The sequence below is a fragment of the Melanotaenia boesemani genome, chromosome 23 (assembly GCF_017639745.1).
Source record: "Melanotaenia boesemani isolate fMelBoe1 chromosome 23, fMelBoe1.pri, whole genome shotgun sequence".
Taxonomy (NCBI): Eukaryota; Metazoa; Chordata; class Actinopteri; order Atheriniformes; family Melanotaeniidae; genus Melanotaenia; species Melanotaenia boesemani.
Window position 1 is genome coordinate 25,312,996 of NC_055704.1, and position 20,871 is coordinate 25,333,866.

A 20,871-nucleotide genomic window follows, 5' to 3' on the forward strand; every position below is an offset into this window, starting at 1 on the left:
CATTTACAAGGCAAAGATAAAGCAGGGACGGCCTGAGGACTGCTTTACATCAGACGTCAGCAAATAGGAAAATAAATTGAAGGTGGTTTCTGCTTCGACACACTGAAGCCACGTTGAGGCACCATCAGCTCTCATCCCGGCTTGCCTCTGGTTACTGCAGCCATATGCAAACATGACATCAGTTTCAGATTTTCTCTGCTGGAGAAAAGATGCATCTTGGTTTGTAAATTAGTGTAACAGCACCTTGTTTGTGTGGCAAAGCGCTTCATCTATGAATGCAAACTTGCCACGAAGACAAAAGATGCATCAGTGAACCAGCAGTGATGAATGAAAGGATTTCAATTCACATACATAACAAAAAGCAAACATCTGATCACATTTACGGGGCTTCTGACTTTCCTTTTTTAGGAAAGCATGTGACAACAGCATGATGACTAGAGGAAAGGTCCAGAAATTTAAAAATGAGCAGAAATTGAATGAGCTGATCTTGTTATGTGCTTTAGCAGCTAATTAAAGTACTAGCAGAGCAACTCTATTTTCATGCTGTTTGCCAGAAACAAATGCACACAATGACTGAGAAACTCGGGATGGTTTGTAAATGGGTTTTATTAGCAAAATAAGGGAGATGAGTCTACAAAGATTCTCCTTCCTTGGAGAACATACATAAAGATTGACAGTTGTGGCAGTTTCTTTACATGAACAGATCCAGGACCCTTCGCACCTCAACTCGTCTGATCTACAGACCAGATTTCCAGCCTATGTTCCATCACATCGATCCTTCGCCAGCTCCTTTACTCTCATGGGCCAAAGCATGTCTGAATCTTAAATCCTCCTCGACTTTACAAACAATCCATCCTGTGATTCAGTTATTTTTCTCCTTAATACCAAAAACTCTACAACTGCTCCTCCAAATACATTAAAATATACAGTAAAATGTGCCTAATCTGGTCTCTGAAGCTCAGTGCCTCGACTAACCACTCTCAGAATGACTGGAAATGATTTATGTTTCATACACAGTTTAAAAACCTCAGCCCCAGATTCATGGGGTGAATGTAACAATATACATCTCAATATTGTACTTTTTGATGGGCCGGCGAGGCCACCCATCATCATGGTGGGTGGGGAAAAGATTGGGGTTAGGGGAACTGTGGAGGCTACATGTTGGTCACCATGGAGACCCATGTACCTTTTACCAAAAGGTGCATTACCAAAAGGGAAATCTTCCTTCTCCTGAAAGCTCTGTGGTGTGCACATAGAAGATAACAGACACTAACATATGAAAACAGTTTATCTTTTTATGTCTAGAACACTTCAGCAGGCAACAGAACAAGCATGGGGACTACGGCCGCAGTAAAAAGGCATGCGAAGGCACAGGTACCAACAAACTGGACTCAGAGTTGGACCCCTTTTCTTCCCTTTTGCTTGCAGGAAAAGAAGAAAAGGAGCATTTTCCATCAACAGCAAAGTTTCCTTTTCCAGAAATGGTGGCATAAGAAATAGCTAAAAACATTGTGATTTCCCCCTTTTTCTAAAAAACAAACAAACAAACAAAAACAACAACAACAAAAAAAAAGAAAACAAAGAGGGGGAAGAAAAATCCCCCCAAAAATAGAAATAAAGAGTGAAATTTTGCATGGACGCTTAATGATACAAACATCTTACACAAATGTAGTAACGCTAGTTCAAAATGTTCGGAGAAAAAACATAAATAAAGCTGTTAAAAGTGGCTTATAGTACAGCACTGGTCCATCACTGGTCCTCCCGACGCTCCTCATCCTCCCCACCAAAGATGCACATATGCTGGCTCCACCGCCTGAGGAGACGAGAGAAATAAAGAACCATTAGAAAAAAGATGGAGGAGGGATGAGGTGGGGCTGTGCAGACCTCCACCTCATCGCTCAACGCGGATCTAAACGGAGAAAATAACCGATCCCATGGATTATGATGCATTCTTGTGGTCAGCTGCAGCTATGCTCACACAGATGGTTGATGGTGATGAGGCGATTCTTACCGAGCAAACAGGTCGCCATCCTCAGAAAAGACCGCAGTCTTTCAGGTTGTTCTTGATGATGACGTCGGTGACGGCGTCGAAGACAAACTGCACATTCTTGGTATCGGTGGCGCAGGTGAAGTGGGTGTAAATCTCCTTAGTGTCCTTCCTCTTGTTCAGATCCTCGAACTGACACTGGATGTAAGCAGCTGCTTCCTCGTACGTATTGGAGCCTGGAAAAGATGAGAGAGGAGGACGTTAATTAGTCAGGAAGCCAAATGTATGTTTAGAAGGTTTTAGGTGACAAAGAGCACATCTGAGCTTCATCCTGAAAACTTTTGCTCATTTTGAATCTGATGCAGCAACACATCTCTAGAAAGTTGAAACGGGGCAACAAAAGTCTGGGAAAGTAACTGGAACAAAGGGTTAGGGTTAGGGAGGTTTGACAACTAATCCGGTTAACTGGCAACAGGTCAGTAACATAACTGGGTATAAAAGGAGCATTTCAGAGAGGGAGAGTCTCTCAGATGGAAAGCTGGACAGAGGTTCACCAATCTGAGACACACCGCAAAAAGTTCAGAAAATTGTTCCTCTGTGTAAAAGTGTGAAGACGGAAGATCCCACCATCTACAGTGTAAAATAACAAAAAGATTCAAAGAATCAGAAGGAATCTCTGTATGCATGCCCTCAGGCAGCACTGCATTAAAAGCAGACATGGAAACCACTGCATGGACTCAGGAAGACTTCCAGAAACCACTGTCTGTGAACACAGTTCACCCTGAAATCCACACATGCAGGTTAAAGCTCCATCGTGCAGAGAAGAAGCCAGATGTGAACAGCGCCGTCCGTCTTCTCTGGACCAAAGCTGTTCTGTTGTTTATTACATACAAAAGCCAGAATGGAAAAATTAGTTGTGGTTTTGCAGGGATTCATGTTCTGGACCCAGAAGCTGGCACGCAGGCCCCATACATCCACCGCTTGCTTTGTTTCCAGAATGTCGCGTCCCATGACGGGATTAACCAGAGAATGTCGATCACAGAGCTCCAGTACATCAGAAAAGCTTCATGATGCACGTCTTACCAGCGTATTCCGGGTAACAGATAGTGAGAGGACTCTTTCTGATTTTCTCCTCAAAAAGGTCCTTCTTATTGAGGAAGAGGATGATGGAGGTGTCTGTGAACCACTTGTTGTTGCAGATGCTGTCAAACAGCTTCATACTCTCATGCATTCGGTTCTGAGGGGAAAGGGAAAAGAGGGATTGGTCAATGTGATAAACACAGAGCGATCCGCCATTCCTCCCAATCTGTCCCGTTCTGTTACACAGACCATGCAACCCACTCACCATCTCTTCGTCTTCAGCCAGCACCAGGTCGTAATCACTCAGAGCCACACAGAAGATGATGGCGGTCACGCCCTCAAAGCAGTGGATCCACTTCTTCCTCTCCGACCGCTGCCCGCCGACGTCAAACATCCTGGCAGGAAGTCACCAGACAGCATGTAAGCAGGCAGTAAACAGGTAGGACAGAGCTCAGTGATGACAAGAAATCCTACATTTTTCAGCCCAAACTGCAGACGGATAAATCTTCATATAGTCACGCTTCCTTTAAGACGGCTTGATGGGGAACACAGTCCCCACCTCACATCTGTAGACATCAAGCTGGTAAAGATATCCAGCAGCTCCTGCTGTCTGCTCACAACCCCACGAAGAATGATGGGGGGTTCGTCTTTTTATTAGACTCTAATTCTTACGCCACAGAAAGAGGGATGAGGGAAAAGCCTGGAAACAAACATTTTCCAGAAGCAGCCTCATGATTCGTTTCGAAGTTTGAGATGTTTAGTTTCACTCAGTTCAGTGAAGCGAAAACTTTAAAGTTTGTGTTAATTTTTTTTTATTTAACATTCATGCTTCCAATATACAAAAAAACTAAACAAAAGCATTTTCCTAAAGCTCATTCTGGTTTGAAACAACTAAAATAACCATCGGTGTATGTGGGTTAAGTTCGGTGCCAGAAGTCGGCCTGGAGCCCTGTTTTGGATATTTTCTCATTATCGTGTCTTTTCTGTTTCACTGTTATTTTCTTTTTAAAATGATGTGATTTTGTTGTGCTTTGTGTAAAGTTGCAGTGCTTTTTAAATTAAATGTTAAAATCTTAATTTCCATGTTTATTTCCTGCTGTTTTCATTGTTGGTTCTTCCTCTAAAACGTGGTATTTTGCTCCTCATGACTGCTGTGCTGAAGGCAGACGGCAGTAAAGCCAACGAAGGGCCTTGTCTGGCTCTTCCGCTCAGCTGGAAACACTGCACTGGGAATTTGTCAAGAGTAATTAATGAATGAATAAGCGATGCTTAAATAAAAATAGCAAACATTTAACAGGTGAAATAATTAGTCTCATGCACGATGTCGTCTTCATGCAGCATTTTAGTAAAATGGAAATTCTGCTGTGACTTCAGTGACTGTGACATCATCAAGCCTACTGCCCCCACTTCCTGTCTGGTTAATGAAGGGCCGCGACTGAGTCATTGTTGATGTGCGCAACACCCTCACAAACTGTGTCACAACTCACAGCTGTACGTGTTCGAAGGGAATTTCTATGGCAGAGAATGAGTCAGTGACAGGAAGGAGAGCTAATTAAGCTGCAGAGTAAAACCAGATTTCTCTCTTTAAATGCTGGAGAAATTCTCACTTGAAGTGCAGGTCTTTGAATGTGAAATGCGTCTCCACGATACCGGTGGTTTTGACTCGGGTCCTCAGGACATCCTGCTGAGAGGGGATGTAGGTGGCCTGGGATATCCTGTCCAGATCATTCAAGTAGCTGAGAGAGGGAAACAAAGGAGGGGGCGTGGAGTGGGGGAATAAACACAAGAAAAAAGGAGGTGAGAAAAAAGAAAGGAGCCCCGTCTCATGTATGTTGCTGTTGAGATGCATCTGTCTTTGTTAAATGTAGACAATGCCACAGCGGCTCTGTTCAGAGCTGTTACCTTCCTACTAACAGGGGCTAAGTTTTAATCTAAGCCCTGGTCCTGTCAGTGGGGAGTGGGCATTGTTTTCTCTCTGGTTGGTGGGTTCCCTGTGGCTGCTCTGGTCCTCCCACATTCAGCTCCAATATGCAGCTGAATTGGAAACTCCCTCCATGTGAGGCCTGTAATGAACCAGCCATCTGTCCAGGGTGCTGTCCCACATTTTTTGCCAAATTCAGTACCTGCTGGGGTAGCCTCTAGCTCCCTCGTAATCCAGCAAGGAACACACAGCTTCTGAAAATAGAATTCCTTCTGCCAGTGTTTTTAAAAAGCAGGCTGATAAAACACTTGAGCAACAATTTGCTATAAACAGCGAAGTTTCCATTCATGACATAAAATCCAACACATTTAACTTAATACTTCACGTTAGAAAAACTTTGTCCTTTTTTTTAATCATTGCCATATTTTATATAAATACCTAAACTTCCACAACACAGTTAACTTAAAAAAAATCTGTTTAATTTGCTGAATAAGGCGCTGCATGGTCTGCATGGAAGGAAATACCAACTCCTACAAGCCAGAAAGAGCTGGACAAGCCTCCACTAGAGGAGACGTTGGAACAACTCGCAGACGTACCATGTTCGATCAGTCTTATCCGTTCCAGCTGGTAACCTAGGCAACAGCTTACCCCACATCAAACTGTTTCAAAACTAACAAAACTGGCTTGAACCAAGACTGTTCCTAGTTAATACTGTGGAAGATGTTTGGAACTCTGTAGACGTGGACATGTATGTGTATGAATGTGTGTTTATAGGCCTGAGTGTGTGTGTGTGTATACAGATGAAGGCTGGGCATGCGTTAATGCTTAATTAGTTAACATCAACATTTATGTTATCGCACGCTCACGCAGTTCTTTTCAAAGTTCGTTTCTGTCATCACAGGTCATGAGGTCATGTCCTCCTACGCTGAATTTCCGCTCCATCCACATCAGAAAGAAGCAGGAACCTTCCTAACAACTCATCTCCGACATTTCACCTGGCTCCTCGGAGAGCGTAAATCTCTTTTCCAGCGAAAAGTCATTAAAACAGACGTTTCTTTACATTCTATCAGTGCTGAGACTGTAATCATTCATCAGATATTCTTCCCTCTGTGATTAGAAGGAAGGCAGCTTCACACAGCTGACTGGTTACTTTAAACTGAAATAAATCCTAAAACTTTCATCTGTCTTATAAAAGTTGAGATTTACAAGAAATATAAAACAGTTCTATGAGATTAAAGCTGTTTAACAGCCGTTTGGATGTCGAATGTGTTTGTAAAGCAGAAGTTGCTGCATTTTTCTTCACACAGAGGAACTTTTAAAGAAAATAAGCACAAAAAATGATTTTAAATTCATCAATTTTTTCTGCTCAACAATTAGATTAATTGCATTATTTTAAAGGTATAAATGTACGTATCTAGGTGTAAATTAAGACAAAAGTAAGCATACAGATGTAGTTATGCTGTGATTTTTCGGGCTGATAGTAATAATGGGTCTGTATGTATTATGTGTACGTGAGGCAGTGTGTGTGTGGTTACTGGTTATACTGGTTTGTGTGACGCTGGTGTGCATCACCTGGTTTCTTGTTGCTGACTGATTGCATGTATTTCCTTATTTTTTTCTCTGAACTCTGATAATATATTTAATCTAACTGCTGTATTTTTAATATCCTCCAGGCACAACGGATAGAAGTCAGGCTTTCTTTGGAATCCAGAGTGTTTGCGTAGCTTGTTTTAATGTAATTTTCACCAACATTCACGGTCCCTTCTGAATAAACTATAAACTAAACGGATTAATTAGAAATAAGTCAAGACACTGCAGTGACTGGGCTTGTTTGTGGCAGAAAAACAAGGCCTTTTTCTTCTCAAACAGCACAGGAGCTGCCTTGTGATTATTTCTGTTTTAGTACTACAGGTTCTTGCACAATATGTGCCGAGTTCCAACAAGTAAAGGAAAATAGGTCAGCAGTTCGGCTACAGAAAGATTTTCTTTTCTGCTTTTTAAGTATGGGGCAAATGCTCCTGTGCTGAAGTGTAAGGTTGAAGATTAAAGAGTCGTCCTACTCTTGGTAGAGGAAGGCAAATATTGACAGATGAAAGTCCAGACAGATGCTGCAACAACTCTGTGTATCTGCACAGGAATGCAAGTAATTTGACATAAATTTGTAGGACCGCTGAGTCCTCCCTGTGGATGACTCACAGCTCTGGTGAACCTTGCCGTTATTGAGCTGGTTGTTTACTCAGTTGTTTGTGCGTGTGACTCACTATGCTGCCGAGTCGTTGAGCTGATATTCGCGGGAGCGGCTGAAGCAGGCCTGAACACCTCCGTCCTTCCAGAGCCGCTTGATGACACCGGCCAGCTCAGCTGTCATGAAGCCTTCCTCTGCAGACCCTGCCAGCACAAACAGCTGCCGGGCATCATCCTGAGAGGGGAGTCGGGGGAGGCATCGCCATCGTCAATCATTACGCCACCATTATAATCAAGCTGAAATGCCACTGACTGAGTTACAGCGACATTTAAGGAACAGATACATAACAAACTACTTCTAAAGTCTTGTTTTTTCTCACCATATTTCTATTTTAAACCAACCAATCAAGCTCTCCTGTCACTCACAGCTCTTGCAGCATCACCAAAGTCGATCTTGAGGCGTCCCATGGCTCTGATGATGGCGATGATGGACTGAATAGTGTTGCTGTAGACCACAGCCTTGTACTGCTTACACTCCTCTTCTGAGTAGCCCGCTTCGTGGATGATCCTGCAGAAAGAAAACAAAACTGATGCAAGACTCATCTTTTCATAACAAATCGGTTAGTGCTCATGAGGCTCTACTTTTAGATGCTCGTCATGACTGTTGGTCCACGATGGCACTCATCTCGACGCTCTTGGGAATTTTGATCATTCGGGGGAAAAAAAAGGGGCTATTTTTACTACTACATGCAGAAAATGCCAAATTATCATCTTCTATTATTAAATTTACTACAGAATTCTGAATAACGACATAATTCATGGTTTAATGAGATGAAGATTTTGGCCTGTGAAGTTAAAGTAAGCAGAAATAACTCGTCGATGAGTTAAATATGTAAATATTTCAGTTTCTTTTTTTTGTTTTTGTCTTCATTGAGATGCTGTACATGCAGCAGGTGCCATCAATAACCATCATAATAACCACCAAAAGCAGTACTTCTATGTAGGGCTGCAACTAAAAGTCATTTCATTTATTGGTTAAGCCATCCACTGTGTCGTCACTTACCACGGAATAAATGCATCAGTCATTTAAAGCAGAGTTTAAGATACGAAAATATTTCCTAATATATCTACAGTGCCATAATATTTCACCTTTATTCATTTAATTTGTTTGTGCTCGGTTCATCTAAAGGTTTGATTACAACATTGGACAATACTTACTTTTCTTTTTAAATAAAAAATGCATAAAAAATTCTAAGAAAATGCTGAATATAAACATGACTTGCTGACACACAAAGCATTTATAATGACTAAATCAGGCTAACAAAAAGCTCTGACATATTAAATGAAGAACCCTGCAGGAGCTGAATCAAACCACTACATTTCCCATGAGCACCAGTCCATGACGTGTCGTCCATCCATTGGCTGCGAGCTTACTTCAGTGTACTGGCTACTACCCGAACAAAGTGCAGCTAAATGAGGAGCGAAATCTAAATTAAACAAGCGTACAGAAACGCGTTGGTGGTTGGATGATGTTTGTTTATTTAAGATGCCCATTAGCTTTAGCATAGCAGCAGCTATTCTAGCTGGGGTCTGCACAATTTACATGGCGACAATACAAAAATACGAATTCACACTACTCATCACAATACACAAACACACCATACTGTACATCTACTATAAAACATTAACAACTGACACAATTTAAATAACACAAACGCAGACACACAACTTTTGGCAGGCTCCGACTGAATCTATAATAATTTACAAATATAATAATTTAACTTAGAATATTACAGAAAAACAAAATAAAATACCCATAGGTTCATTACACACCAAAAACACTTATTCATTTCCAAAATTTCCTCTTATGTAATGCTCTTTTAGTGTCTTTTTATTATTTTTATTATTTTATTATAGTTTTTATTATATATATTATTAAAGCTGATTTAGTTTTAGATTTTGACAAAGTAAAACAACCTTCAGCAGAGTTCCTGGTTAAATAATTGTATTTACTAAATTTTTTTGTAGAACATAAATAGGGTTGTTCTAACAGTCCTAATGAAAACCATCAGCGTATACAGGAATCTACTTTTCACCTCAAACCAACAGACATTCATGCATTTAGTGACATTAGTGACAGCTTTCCGTGCTGCTTTATTCTGGACCATTGGCAATTTCCTTACATTGTCTAAGGTAGTATTGGACCAAACTACCGAGCAATAATCCAGATGAGACTAAACCAAAGCTTGGATTACGTGTTTCATTGATTGTTGTGTCAGATATTTTGCAAATTATGGATAAAGTTTTTCCCATTTTAGTAAATATTCTCTGTATGTGTTTGTCCTATGATAGAGTATTTTCTATGATAACTCTCAAGAGTTTAACTTCTTCTACCTGCTTAATTACCATGTTATTTATACAAAGATCAAGCTTTGGTTTTGAACATAAAGAATAGTTTGTTACTATTAAAATACTGGTTGTTTTAGACACATTCAAAATAAGTTTATGACCATCAATCCAATCGACAATCAACTTCAATTCCCTATCAAGATTTGTATTCAAGTCACTGACTGTTGTTTCAGCTAAATATATTGTAGAGTCATCAGCATACATTGAAATATGACCTTTTCTAACACTAAAGGAAGATCATTAGTGGAAACTGTGTACAGAAGAGGCCCAAGATAATGTCCTGGAGGCACTCCGTGTTTCACACGTTTAACATCTGAATAACTTCCAACTTCTATCACTCAAATAACTTTCCATCCATAATACTGCACACTGAGAAAAAACATCTTATTTTCTCAACATCAACCCATGTCCATGATGTCAAAAGCTGCAGTGAAAACAAGCACAACTACTCCCATGATTTTCCTCTTTCCAATTTCCTCTAACCAGTGAAAGCCGTGGCTGTGGAATATTTTTCTCTGTAAGCTGAAAATTAGTGATTAATTTTAAAAATATGATTGAATCTGTTCATACACAGTTCTTTCCATTATTTTACTTAATATTGGTAATAAACTTATTGGTTGACTATTAGATTCAGAAAATTTATTTTTTGGTATTGGCACTACTTGTAAACAACTAGGTTAGTAGGCTGGTTAGTAGTTATATGTATAAATGGAAACTATGAAATTCTGGTAATTTATCAGCCACCTTCATTTAGAGCCCTGATTATTTCATTATTTTGCCTCTAAATAATCAACCTAACAGTCCTTGCGGCTGCTTTATCGTAGCGAGCTGCTTTTCTTTCTGCTCACTGATAATGGACCTCGTGGGAAAAGTGACAACTGCCATGAGTCTGATGGTGGGTGCATGCGAGCTGGCAGACCTGAGGCAAGTGTTATCTCCACCTGTTGGCTTCATTTGCCAACAAGGCCTGTTTACAGAGATGGTGCTTTGCTTCATTTAGGTCCTTCAACTTCAAATTTAAATAATGCAAAACCAGTGGTTTTGTCCTTTTGTTTTATCACTCTGGTGGCGGCTGGTTGGACATGTCAAACAGGAGTCCCCGTCCTGCTCTGTGGTTAGTTAAAGGGGATATATCATGAAAAATTCACTTTTTTTTTAGCTCTTAAATACATGTTTTTGTGCACTATTAGTGTTAATCAATGCAGAAATTTTAAAAACATTCTTTCCTGATGCTGTGTATATATCTTTATATTCTTTTTGGGTCATATTTTTCAGGCTGTTTAGTTTTCTCTATTCTCTATTACTATTACTCTCTGTGTGCTAACTTTTAGCTTCCTACCTGAGGATATAACTGTGCTGTGTGCTAACTTTTAGCTTCCTACCTGAGGATATAACTGTGCTGTGTGCTAACTTTTAGCTTCCTACCTGAGGATATAACTGTACTGTGTGCTAACTTTTAGCTTCCTACCTGAGGATATAACTGTACTGTGTGCTAACTTTTAGCTTCCTACCTGAGGATATAACTGTACTGTGTGCTAACTTTTAGCTTCCTACCTGAGGATATAACTGTGCTGTGTGCTAACTTTTAGCTTCCTACCTGAGGATATAACTGTACTGTGTGCTAACTTTTAGCTTCCTACCTGAGGATATAACTGTGCTGTGTGCTAACTTTTACCTTCCTACCTGAGGATATAACTGTACTGTGTGCTAACTTTAGCTTCCTACCTGAGGATACAACTGTGCTATGTGCTAACTTTTAGCTTCCTACCTGAGGATATAACTGTACTGTGTGCTAACTTTTAGCTTCCTACCTGAGGAAATAACTGTACTGTGTGCTAACTTTAGCTTCCTACCTGAGGATACAACTGTGCTATGTGCTAACTTTTAGCTTCCTACCTGAGGATATAACCGTGCTGTGTGCTAACTTTTAGCTTCCTACCTGAGGATATAACTGTACTGTGTGCTAACTTTTAGCTTCCTACCTGAGGATATAACTGTACTGTGTGTTAACTTTTAGCTTCCTACCTGAGGATATAATTGTGCTGTGTGCTAACTTTTAGCTTCCTACCTGAGGATACAACTGTGCTATGTGTTAACTTTTAGCTTCCTACCTGAGGATATAACTGTACTGTGTGCTAACTTTTAGCTTCCTACCTGAGGATATAACTGTACTGTGTGCTAACTTTTAGCTTCCTACCTGAGGATATAATTGTGCTGTGTGCTAACTTTTAGCTTCCTACCTGAGGATACAACTGTGCTATGTGCTAACTTTTAGCTTCCTACCTGAGGATATAACCGTGCTGTGTGCTAACTTTTAGCTTCCTACCTGAGGATATAACTGTACTGTGTGCTAACTTTTAGCTTCCTACCTGAGGATATAACTGTACTGTGTGCTAACTTTTAGCTTCCTACCTGAGGATATAATTGTGCTGTGTGCTAACTTTTAGCTTCCTACCTGAGGATACAACTGTGCTATGTGTTAACTTTTAGCTTCCTACCTGAGGATATAACTGTACTGTGTGCTAACTTTTAGCTTCCTACCTGAGGATATAACTGTACTGTGTGCTAACTTTTAGCTTCCTACCTGAGGATATAATTGTGCTGTGTGCTAACTTTTAGCTTCCTACCTGAGGATACAACTGTGCTATGTGCTAACTTTTAGCTTCCTACCTGAGGATATAATTGTGCTGTGTGCTAACTTTTAGCTTCCTACCTGAGGATATAACTGTACTATGTGCTAACTTTAGCTTCCGACCTGAGGATATAACTGTGCTGTGTGCTAACTTTTAGCTTCCTACCTGAGGATATAACTGTACTGTGTGCTAACTTTTAGCTTCCTACCTGAGGATATAACTGTACTGTGTGCTAACTTTTAGCTTCCTACCTGAGGATATAACTGCACTGTGTGCTAACTTTTAGCTTCCTACCTGAGGATATAACTGTACTGTGTGCTAACTTTTAGCTTCCTACCTGAGGATATAACTGTACTGTGTGCTAACTTTTAGCTTCCTACCTGAGGATACAACTGTGCTATGTGCTAACTTTTAGCTTCCTACCTGAGGATATAACTGTACTGTGTGCTAACTTTTAGCTTCCTATCTGTGGATATAACTGTACTGTGTGCTTTAAATAAAACTTTGTTTTTGGCTTTGTGTTTTTGCCCTTTTGTGTAGGAGAACACATGATCCAAATGCATTCATTGACTTTCTTGACACTCGCGTTAGCTAACTCCTTAACAATGTCCAGGCCTTGTTTATCGTATTCATACTGTGGTAATGTGGAAAAAGTAGTGTTGGGGGTGGGGGGACAACAGCTGGTAGAGACGGCATGGGATGATGAAAAACACATGGAAGTGTATGGGGAACTTATCAGTGAGGGATGAACAGAAATGGAGAGAAGAGGACTCGAATACGTAAGGCTGGACGGACACGTTTTCCGTTGTTGACATCTCTAGTAAACTTGACAATAAAACGTTTCTCAGCCGGTAGATAATCGTATTGCTGTTATCAAACTACAAATATGGCCGAATGGGGTGGAGTGGAACTCTCTGCGACCTGGAGGGAGGCGGGACATGAAATGCCTCATTCACATTTAAAAAGACCACAAGGGGTGTGTGGAGCTAGAATAACCAGGAATTCAGACCAAAGCATTGCGGTTCTACTTTATATAGACCATAAATTAATGATTTACATGTGAAATGGAAGGATTTAAAAGCATGATATGTCCACTATAAATCAATCCACTGTTGTCTAAAGAGGATTCATTAGAAAAAGGAAAGCATAAATGAGGACCTAGCTTACATCAGTTATATCTGTCACTGCCCTAAATTTATGACTTTGTTCACTAAACTGGCCGAACCTGCTGATAACGCAATCATAGAGCAGAATAGCCGTTTTTCCTGACACTTGGATGACTGATGATCGTGTTCCTGAAAATCATATGCTGTGCACACAGGCAGCTGGTTTATGATGTATATTCAGTCCACATTAATATATCCTGCAGCTTGTTCTTGCAACCTGTTTGCACTGCAATTCACAGCTTGCTGGGTTACCAGCAGAGACGCTATAAAATACGGCTGATGGAAAACGAGCCCCCTCCTCATGTGTGTTATTGTGCATGTCTGGTCAGACCACAACAGGAGAAGAATAACGGGATGTTCATTTTAGTGAAATTAACTCACTTCATCTGCTTCACGATCGTACTTTTTCCTGATTCACCAGCACCTGAAACACACAGAAAAGAGGCTTTGTTAGAGAGACAGGGGAATCTTCCATTTTTAATATCAGATTTAAACAAAAAACATTAAAACTAGACATAACTGTCAACCAAAGCAGTGTTCGGCCTTGGTTTCAGGTGGTTCCAGCTTATTTACAGCCAAAAGGCTCGCTCAGATGACTGTTTTATAATTTCATTTCTACTGAATACATCATTGTATGAACCGACTGTATTCACAGCCGAGGCTCCTCATGCTTTCTGGGTGTGAAAGCTCCAGGCTCACAGCTAATGATAAAATAGACCATCATTGACAGTGCTGTGAAAAACAGTGAAACATGGTGTCGCCTCATGGTGGAGTGGCCTGAAGGGCTGTGGACTCGACAGCGGTTTACTCCACCATGATCTGACGACGGAGGAGGGTGGAAGAGATGAGGGGGAGTTTAGTCACTCGGCTTTTGCCTTGCAGACCTCTCAGACGTCACAGCGTCATGACAACTGGGCTGATGCTATCAGGACATCTCAGTCACCTGAGGAGACTTCATGGATACGAGTGTGATACACGCAGCATCACCAGCCATTTGGAAACGCCCTTAAACTAAATTCTACAAGAACCTCATAAACCACATTCATTAGACTCACAGTCTAATGGTTGTTACCATCAGCTGCATCAGATCTAGTACTTTCCAATCAATGCCAATCATATTACAGCAACGGTTCTGACTAATGTGCCATTTCCACTCTGGAAGAGTCCTCAAACCACTTGTGAGAAGCTAATCTCTGAGTAAAGCACCCATAGCTTCTCCCTCGGATACAGAAACTTTAAAAAGAGGAAGTGGGATTGCATCGTGACATCAGCCACTTTTACCAGCTTGTGATTCAGTCTGAAACAAGATGTACGGCTCTTGCATCGTAAATCCACAGCCTAACCCAGTTCCACTTTCCTTGCTGGTGCAAGATAAAAGAAGAAGAAGAAAACAAAACAAAGAAAAAAAAAAAAAAAGTATCTAGTAAACTAGAAGCATCCTAAGAAGTGCACCGTGGGGGGCAGCAGCTCTCTGTGGTTCTCTTGGCCTGCCCAAGACCCATTCTCACCACACACACTTTGCATACCGAGGCCACGCCCCTCAGTGTGTGGATGCATGGAAACCTACTTCAGGCGAGCTCCACGAAGCCTCCTTGTAAAGGTAACTGATGCTAGCTGGTGGCTATGTGAACCTGAACCATCTTATTGCACAAAAAGTCAGCAAATATCTGGCTGGTTTTTAAAGGGATGCTTCCAATTTGTCCCCATCTGAGTTTAATGATGCGATTTCACAGACACCGATAAAAACCTCATATTTGTGTTATGCATCCAAAATAAACTGGTTTGTCATGACGGGAAAGCTCCCAAATTATCTCTAACAGTTCATAGAAAGTGAACCAAACCACACCAATGCTGATCCGAACCATCCCAGAAGCTGAACCTAAACCAGTCCAATAAATTTGGTGTCTGAGTCGACCTTTATGAGATGTTGTTGAGAACATCAGGGTGTGGCGTCTGTCAAGAAAAGGAAGAACAAACTGCTGGTTGCACTGATTTCGCCGCTCACCAGCCTTTAAGGGTTTTACATTCAACCACAGACCTGACCTATCACTCCTCGTGCAGAGTCACGTTACACGCCCACAGCTTTGATGCTCCCACCAGCAGCTGGTTTCAGTTTCTAGCAGTTCAAACTATTTTAGGAAAATTTTAGCTCACCCTCAGAGTGAACTGTGTTTTCCTCTCCTCTTTCTCAGAAAACAGAGCTGTTCCTATCTCCCCACCACAAACACATCTTCCCCCCTGAGGAAGAGGCCAGTGAGGATGATGAGACAACGATGTGCTCAACAGAAGTACCCGGCCTTTCTATCTGGAAATTTCTAGTCGTTCTCACTTGCTTTGGGGGTCAGATAATGGTGCTGTGATAAATTTGTGGGGGCGGTTTATGAAGGCCGCGCCGTCTTTCTGCCACGTTCTCTTTGAGGTAAGCAATCCAAGGACTCGAGGAGGGCTTCTGGAGTTTGGCACAATGCGCGGAGCACATTAACGATGCCACATTAGCAGCATGAAGCAGACACCATCGACCTCATCTCTTGCTTTATTTTTCCACTCTTGCTCAGCTTCATACGTCTTTCTTCCTCTTTTACATTCTCTCAGTCTTCTACAGCCATCTTCCCTTTATGATTTATTGTTCCTCTCACTCACTATCCAATTCCTCTTTCTCTCTCTCCGAACCTCCCTCTGGGCGGATTTAACTATGAGTCACTCATGACAGATTCCAGGAGCCGCCGAGTGGTGTTACCCACCGGGGGAAACGACCACAGTTAATCACAGGGATCGATCTGCCAAAAAGCAAAATCGACCGCTAGAAGATTGTTTCCCACACACACTACTGACTGAGCTATTCACTGTTTGAAGTGATGTCCAACGGCAATACAGAGATACAAGCAATTTAGCTACTCCTGTCTGTGTTTAAAACTCCAAGCTATTTTTTTAAACTATTTTTGGTCAGCCTACTTTTTTTTTTATGTAAAAATGCACATAGAAGCTCAACCCTTTTAATCCCAGCCAGCATCAGACATGTTTCTCAGCTGTCAGATTGGGAGGTAAATGATGTAAAATGAATGTATGAATAGATTTAGCAGCATGAAGGTCGACCAGAAGAAGAAAGCAGAATTTATTACTAACAGAACTTTGTAGAAATAACACACAGACCAACAGTGACCAAACCTTTTCTCATCTCATCGTTCTCTCAAGTCTTGGCTTTCAGGAGAAAAAATATTGTTATTGAAACAAACACACAACAGAAACTATTTCCATGTTTCCACTTTTTCCTCATTTCCAGTTATTCCTGCTACTATTTACCTGCTATCCTCACTAAACCAACTCCAGCTCAGCTGCTTTGTGGCGCCACCGTGCATCAGAAACGTCTTCTTGGCTTTATTCCAGCCATAGAGGAGCATTATTTTTCTTCTTTTCACACACACATAGAACTTTCTGCTCACTGGTTGATCTTTGGCTGCTCCCGATTGGACGTTACCGTCAATCTAAGCTCTCTGATTGGTGGAAAGTCTGACAGGAAGTGGCTTCATCATCATGTCCAGGTCTAAATAGAGGTCTCTTAGCTATTTTTATTACAAAATGTGATAAATAATGGTGTTCTCATGGATCACTCACTGTGGATTTACCATAGAGTATAAAACTCCTGGACAGGATATAAACACCTGGAAAACTTCTGTAGATCACTTGAAGGATAAACTATCCATCACATTTACCCCACAGAGCTACACACAACGCTCCTGAGACACTGGTGGTGGTTGGAGTGATGGTGCTCAGTGGTGATCTAGCAGAGTTGTTAGGGTTAACAGGAGAGGACCTCTCGTGTCATACTAGTTGCATCACTTGAAAATATAGGAAAAAAGGAGAATAAATGATACAAGTCAGAAACAGCCTATGGATTATTAATAAATCCTTCCCTCAGTTGCATTCCAACTATAGAAAGATTAATTAGGCTGAAGAGATTTAATCTATTTTAGCGTGTAGATATGAATAGTAGGATAATTGGGTCCTCGAGATTAAAGAAATAAAGAGTTTAATCAAAAATATGTTCAGTTTTCACATCTCTTGATAAAAAAAAGCCTGAGTGAGCCAGCAGGTTTGGACCTGATGGTATGCACACGCTATCTCCACAAGCATGACGATAATTTCATGCTTGTGAGAAGGACACCCCAGATAACCAGTTACTACCACTCCATCAGCTTTGTTGTTGTTCATGTCTGTCAGCGTGGAGCGTTTAGAGAAAAACACACTCCTCAAATAGCCTGGGATCAGCAACCTCAAAAACATCTTTTCAATGATTGCTTATCTGCAAGATAAACAACTAAAAACACCTCCCTTGGCTCTGAGCTGTTTCATTTTTAATGCTGCGGTCATTAGCAGCGCTCTCATCTTACAGCCTCTCTTTACCTTTCTCCTGGCATCCCAGCCCATCTGCATGTCACTCCAGGCAGTAACCTGACGAGGCTGAGTGGGTTACCTGGCTACCACAGCCAACAGATCAAACACAAATGATGGGAAATAGTGGCAAAGCCACTTCGAGCGCTGCCCCATCACCTGGTGCAGAACCACTGTGGTAAAAAGTAAGCCTCTGGCTCATGAGCTGAGATGGGTTACGTAGTGCCACATGGTTCATGTCAAAGCAAGGCCTGGTGAAAACGCATATTCCAGCCTTCAGGAGCGTAACAGTAACGTGACCCAACTTGCTCACTTTCAATCAGCAAGCCCCATCTGGCCCTGCAGCACACCAGGAATGTGTTTACCTTCAATAAGAAAGTATCTACATTCCTGCCAAATACCCGCTGTCCAACTAAATTAAAAGTTTTCATCCTCTGAATGTGCGATTCAATGACCATTCCTCGTGTTTTTTTTAAATGCAGGGAAAAAAACTCAAATGATCTCACTCAGGCTCACAGCTATGTCCACAAAAGCTGCTAACAGCGGTTATTATGTGCCGTCTGTCAGGTGTTTGCCTGCTGCTGATACAGGCCTCACAGTTTGTGCTCCGGTAACCCACATACCATGTGTGTGTGCATGTCAACATTCCCCCAAGGCAGCCACCTAAGAGGCGGATGGAAAACTTTTCACCTACCGACCGTAGTTTTAAGGATAGCAGCAATGCCATTTACACACGGCTGGCTTCTAAATGCAAATAAATCAGGAAGTGCAAAGAAACAGCTAAGAAATAGTAATAATAACAAACCAAAGACTCAGTCGGCCTGTTTTGGCATCAAATAATAATGTGAGGCTGACTTTAAAAAGTAGATGAGTTTACTAACAGCCCACACCTGTTGGTTTCTCAGGCATGGACTTGAAAATTGTTTGGTTACACAAAGGGCAGTCAGAATGGGCTATTACTGCGAGTAATGAAAGGGTCATGAGGCCACTACCTCTACATCAGCCTGTGATGTCATTACCACGACCTGGACAATGCCAAGCCAGTTTAACTACTCATGTTTATCCAGCTTTGAGCTAAAATCAGACATTATCTGACCACCTTATAACTGTTATTTCTGTTTGGATCTTCTTGTTGAATTTAAGGATTAAAGGAAAACAGGCACACATGATATTAAATGTGCCTCCACACGCCTGGAGATTGGAAATAATAATGATGATTCTGCAGCAGGAGCTCAGCTCAGTAAAGAATTAAAGCTTGAAGCAAGCAGAAAATTATCAGAGGCAACAGGTTTTGTTCACAATGAGTTAGACCTGGGCCCCTAATGAGGCGTGGGCCTATTTTTACTGCAATGCACTGAACCAGAGAGGAAATGTGCCTTGTTGAAAGGATTTAGTCAACAGAAAAGGGCTGAATGGTTTTATCAACAGCAGGAAAAAGAGGGTAAAGCGTGCACATAATGTTACAGAACCTACTAAAAATAGTTAATTACACACCAGTTGGCATAGAATAACTGATGTTTAAGGCCAACTGTTTATAAAGTATACTTAGCATAAAGTAGGCTAATTACAAAGTTTAAAGTTAACTTAAGCTAGCAAGGAATGGAGGATGCTAACAATGCAGAAAAAGTCAACACATCTAAGCCTATTAAACCATTAATGGAGCTACTTAAATGTGATTTTAATGACAGGGTGTGTCCCCCCGGCTCCCCAGCTTCGCCTGCTTACCGAGCAGCAGCAGCTTGACCTCCCTGGCCGCCTTCTCCCCGTCGTCCCGCAGATTCCTGTCGATCATTTTGCTGCGCTCCACCGCCGCCTTGTCCTCGGTACTTAGCGTGCATCCCATCCTCGACTATGTCCTTCAGACCCAGGTGGTGTTAAAAAAAAGACTAAAAATGTCTAAAACACCATATATGCCGACATTAATTGGTTAAAACTGCCTTCACCCCCGAACACACGCCCTTTTTCATACAACGGGCAATCGATCTGTTCCTCTCGGGGGTAAAGGGGAAGCGATTCGACTTTAAGAAAAAAAAGAAAAAAAGGGACTCTGTCGTTACTTTAGCTGACTGAAACCTCCCTCCTGATAAAATCCTCGTTACATCCAAAATAAGGGTGATTCAACAGCGGGAAAAACAAATTCTTGGTGATACCGCTTCCAACCGTCCGCGTCCATCCGTCGCAGGGACTGCTAGTTCTTCTGGGTGAGCGGCTACGACTAGAGCAGCGGCGGCGCGTCGTTCCGCAAGCGGCAAAACAGATGCACTTCCGGTTACAGACTTCACAATAACAGCTTTTCAAAATATTTGTAAATATTCTCAGCGTATTTTTTTCTTTAAACTATATCAAATAATTTTTATGACAGCACAACAAAGCAAAACAAAGATAAAAATAAATAAATAACAAACTCCTTGCAGGTGTGTAGCTATAGCATAACAGAGGTTGGAAATATTCAGTGATGGGGCCAGAAGGGTGACATACACACATATTCAAGGATTCAAGGATTCAAGGATTCAAGGAACTTTATTGTCATACCAGCTCACATTTACATGTTTATGGTACGAAATTAGAACTGAGGTCCCGGTTTGAGCCATAAGAAGGAGGGCAATAAGTGAAATAAAATAAGACATGAAAAAAAAAAAAAAAAAAAAAAAAAATAGAAATATAGGCTAAATATAAATAGAATATAAGCTAAATACAATAGAATGTAAACAGCACAATTTTAAATAAAATAAAAATAAAAATAACAGTAAACACTAAAGAGCCCAGTTTGCATGTGCAGCCTAGATAAATATGTGCAAGTATGTATGTGCATGAGGTAGTGGTAGTCCAAAGTATAACATTTCTGATATTAATATTAGTGATATTGCACTTATATGGACAGCAGGTAAACATGTAAACATGTGGACAGGAACATGTGGACAGGACAACTCCCAATAAAAGAGAATACATCTATTTAGTGTAAGATTAGTGTAAGTTGGCTTTACCTGGGTAAACCTCAGATGCCCAAGTGAGGTATGTAGCATGCAATGTACTTATGTTGCTTTAAGATACGTCAACTCTACCATAATGCAGCATTTATATAGCATCATCTCACTATCTGCT

The 20,871-nt window shown here is 41.1% G+C and overlaps 1 protein-coding gene across 1 annotated transcript; it reads right to left on the bottom strand.

The window, feature by feature from the left end:
- Nucleotides 1-588: 588 nt before the first annotated feature.
- On the bottom strand, nt 589-19,977 carry gnai1 (guanine nucleotide binding protein (G protein), alpha inhibiting activity polypeptide 1). The gene is made up of 9 exons (XM_041977183.1): nt 19,495-19,977; nt 13,762-13,804; nt 7,599-7,740; nt 7,250-7,407; nt 4,675-4,803; nt 3,333-3,462; nt 3,071-3,224; nt 2,012-2,223; nt 589-1,813 (listed from the first exon to the last, which is right to left on the bottom strand). The coding sequence occupies exons 1-8, from the start codon at nt 19,610-19,612 to the stop codon at nt 2,033-2,035; spliced, it is 1,065 nt and encodes a 354-aa protein (XP_041833117.1). The 5' UTR covers nt 19,613-19,977; the 3' UTR covers nt 589-1,813; nt 2,012-2,032.
- Between the last annotated feature and the right edge of the window lie 894 nt (nt 19,978-20,871).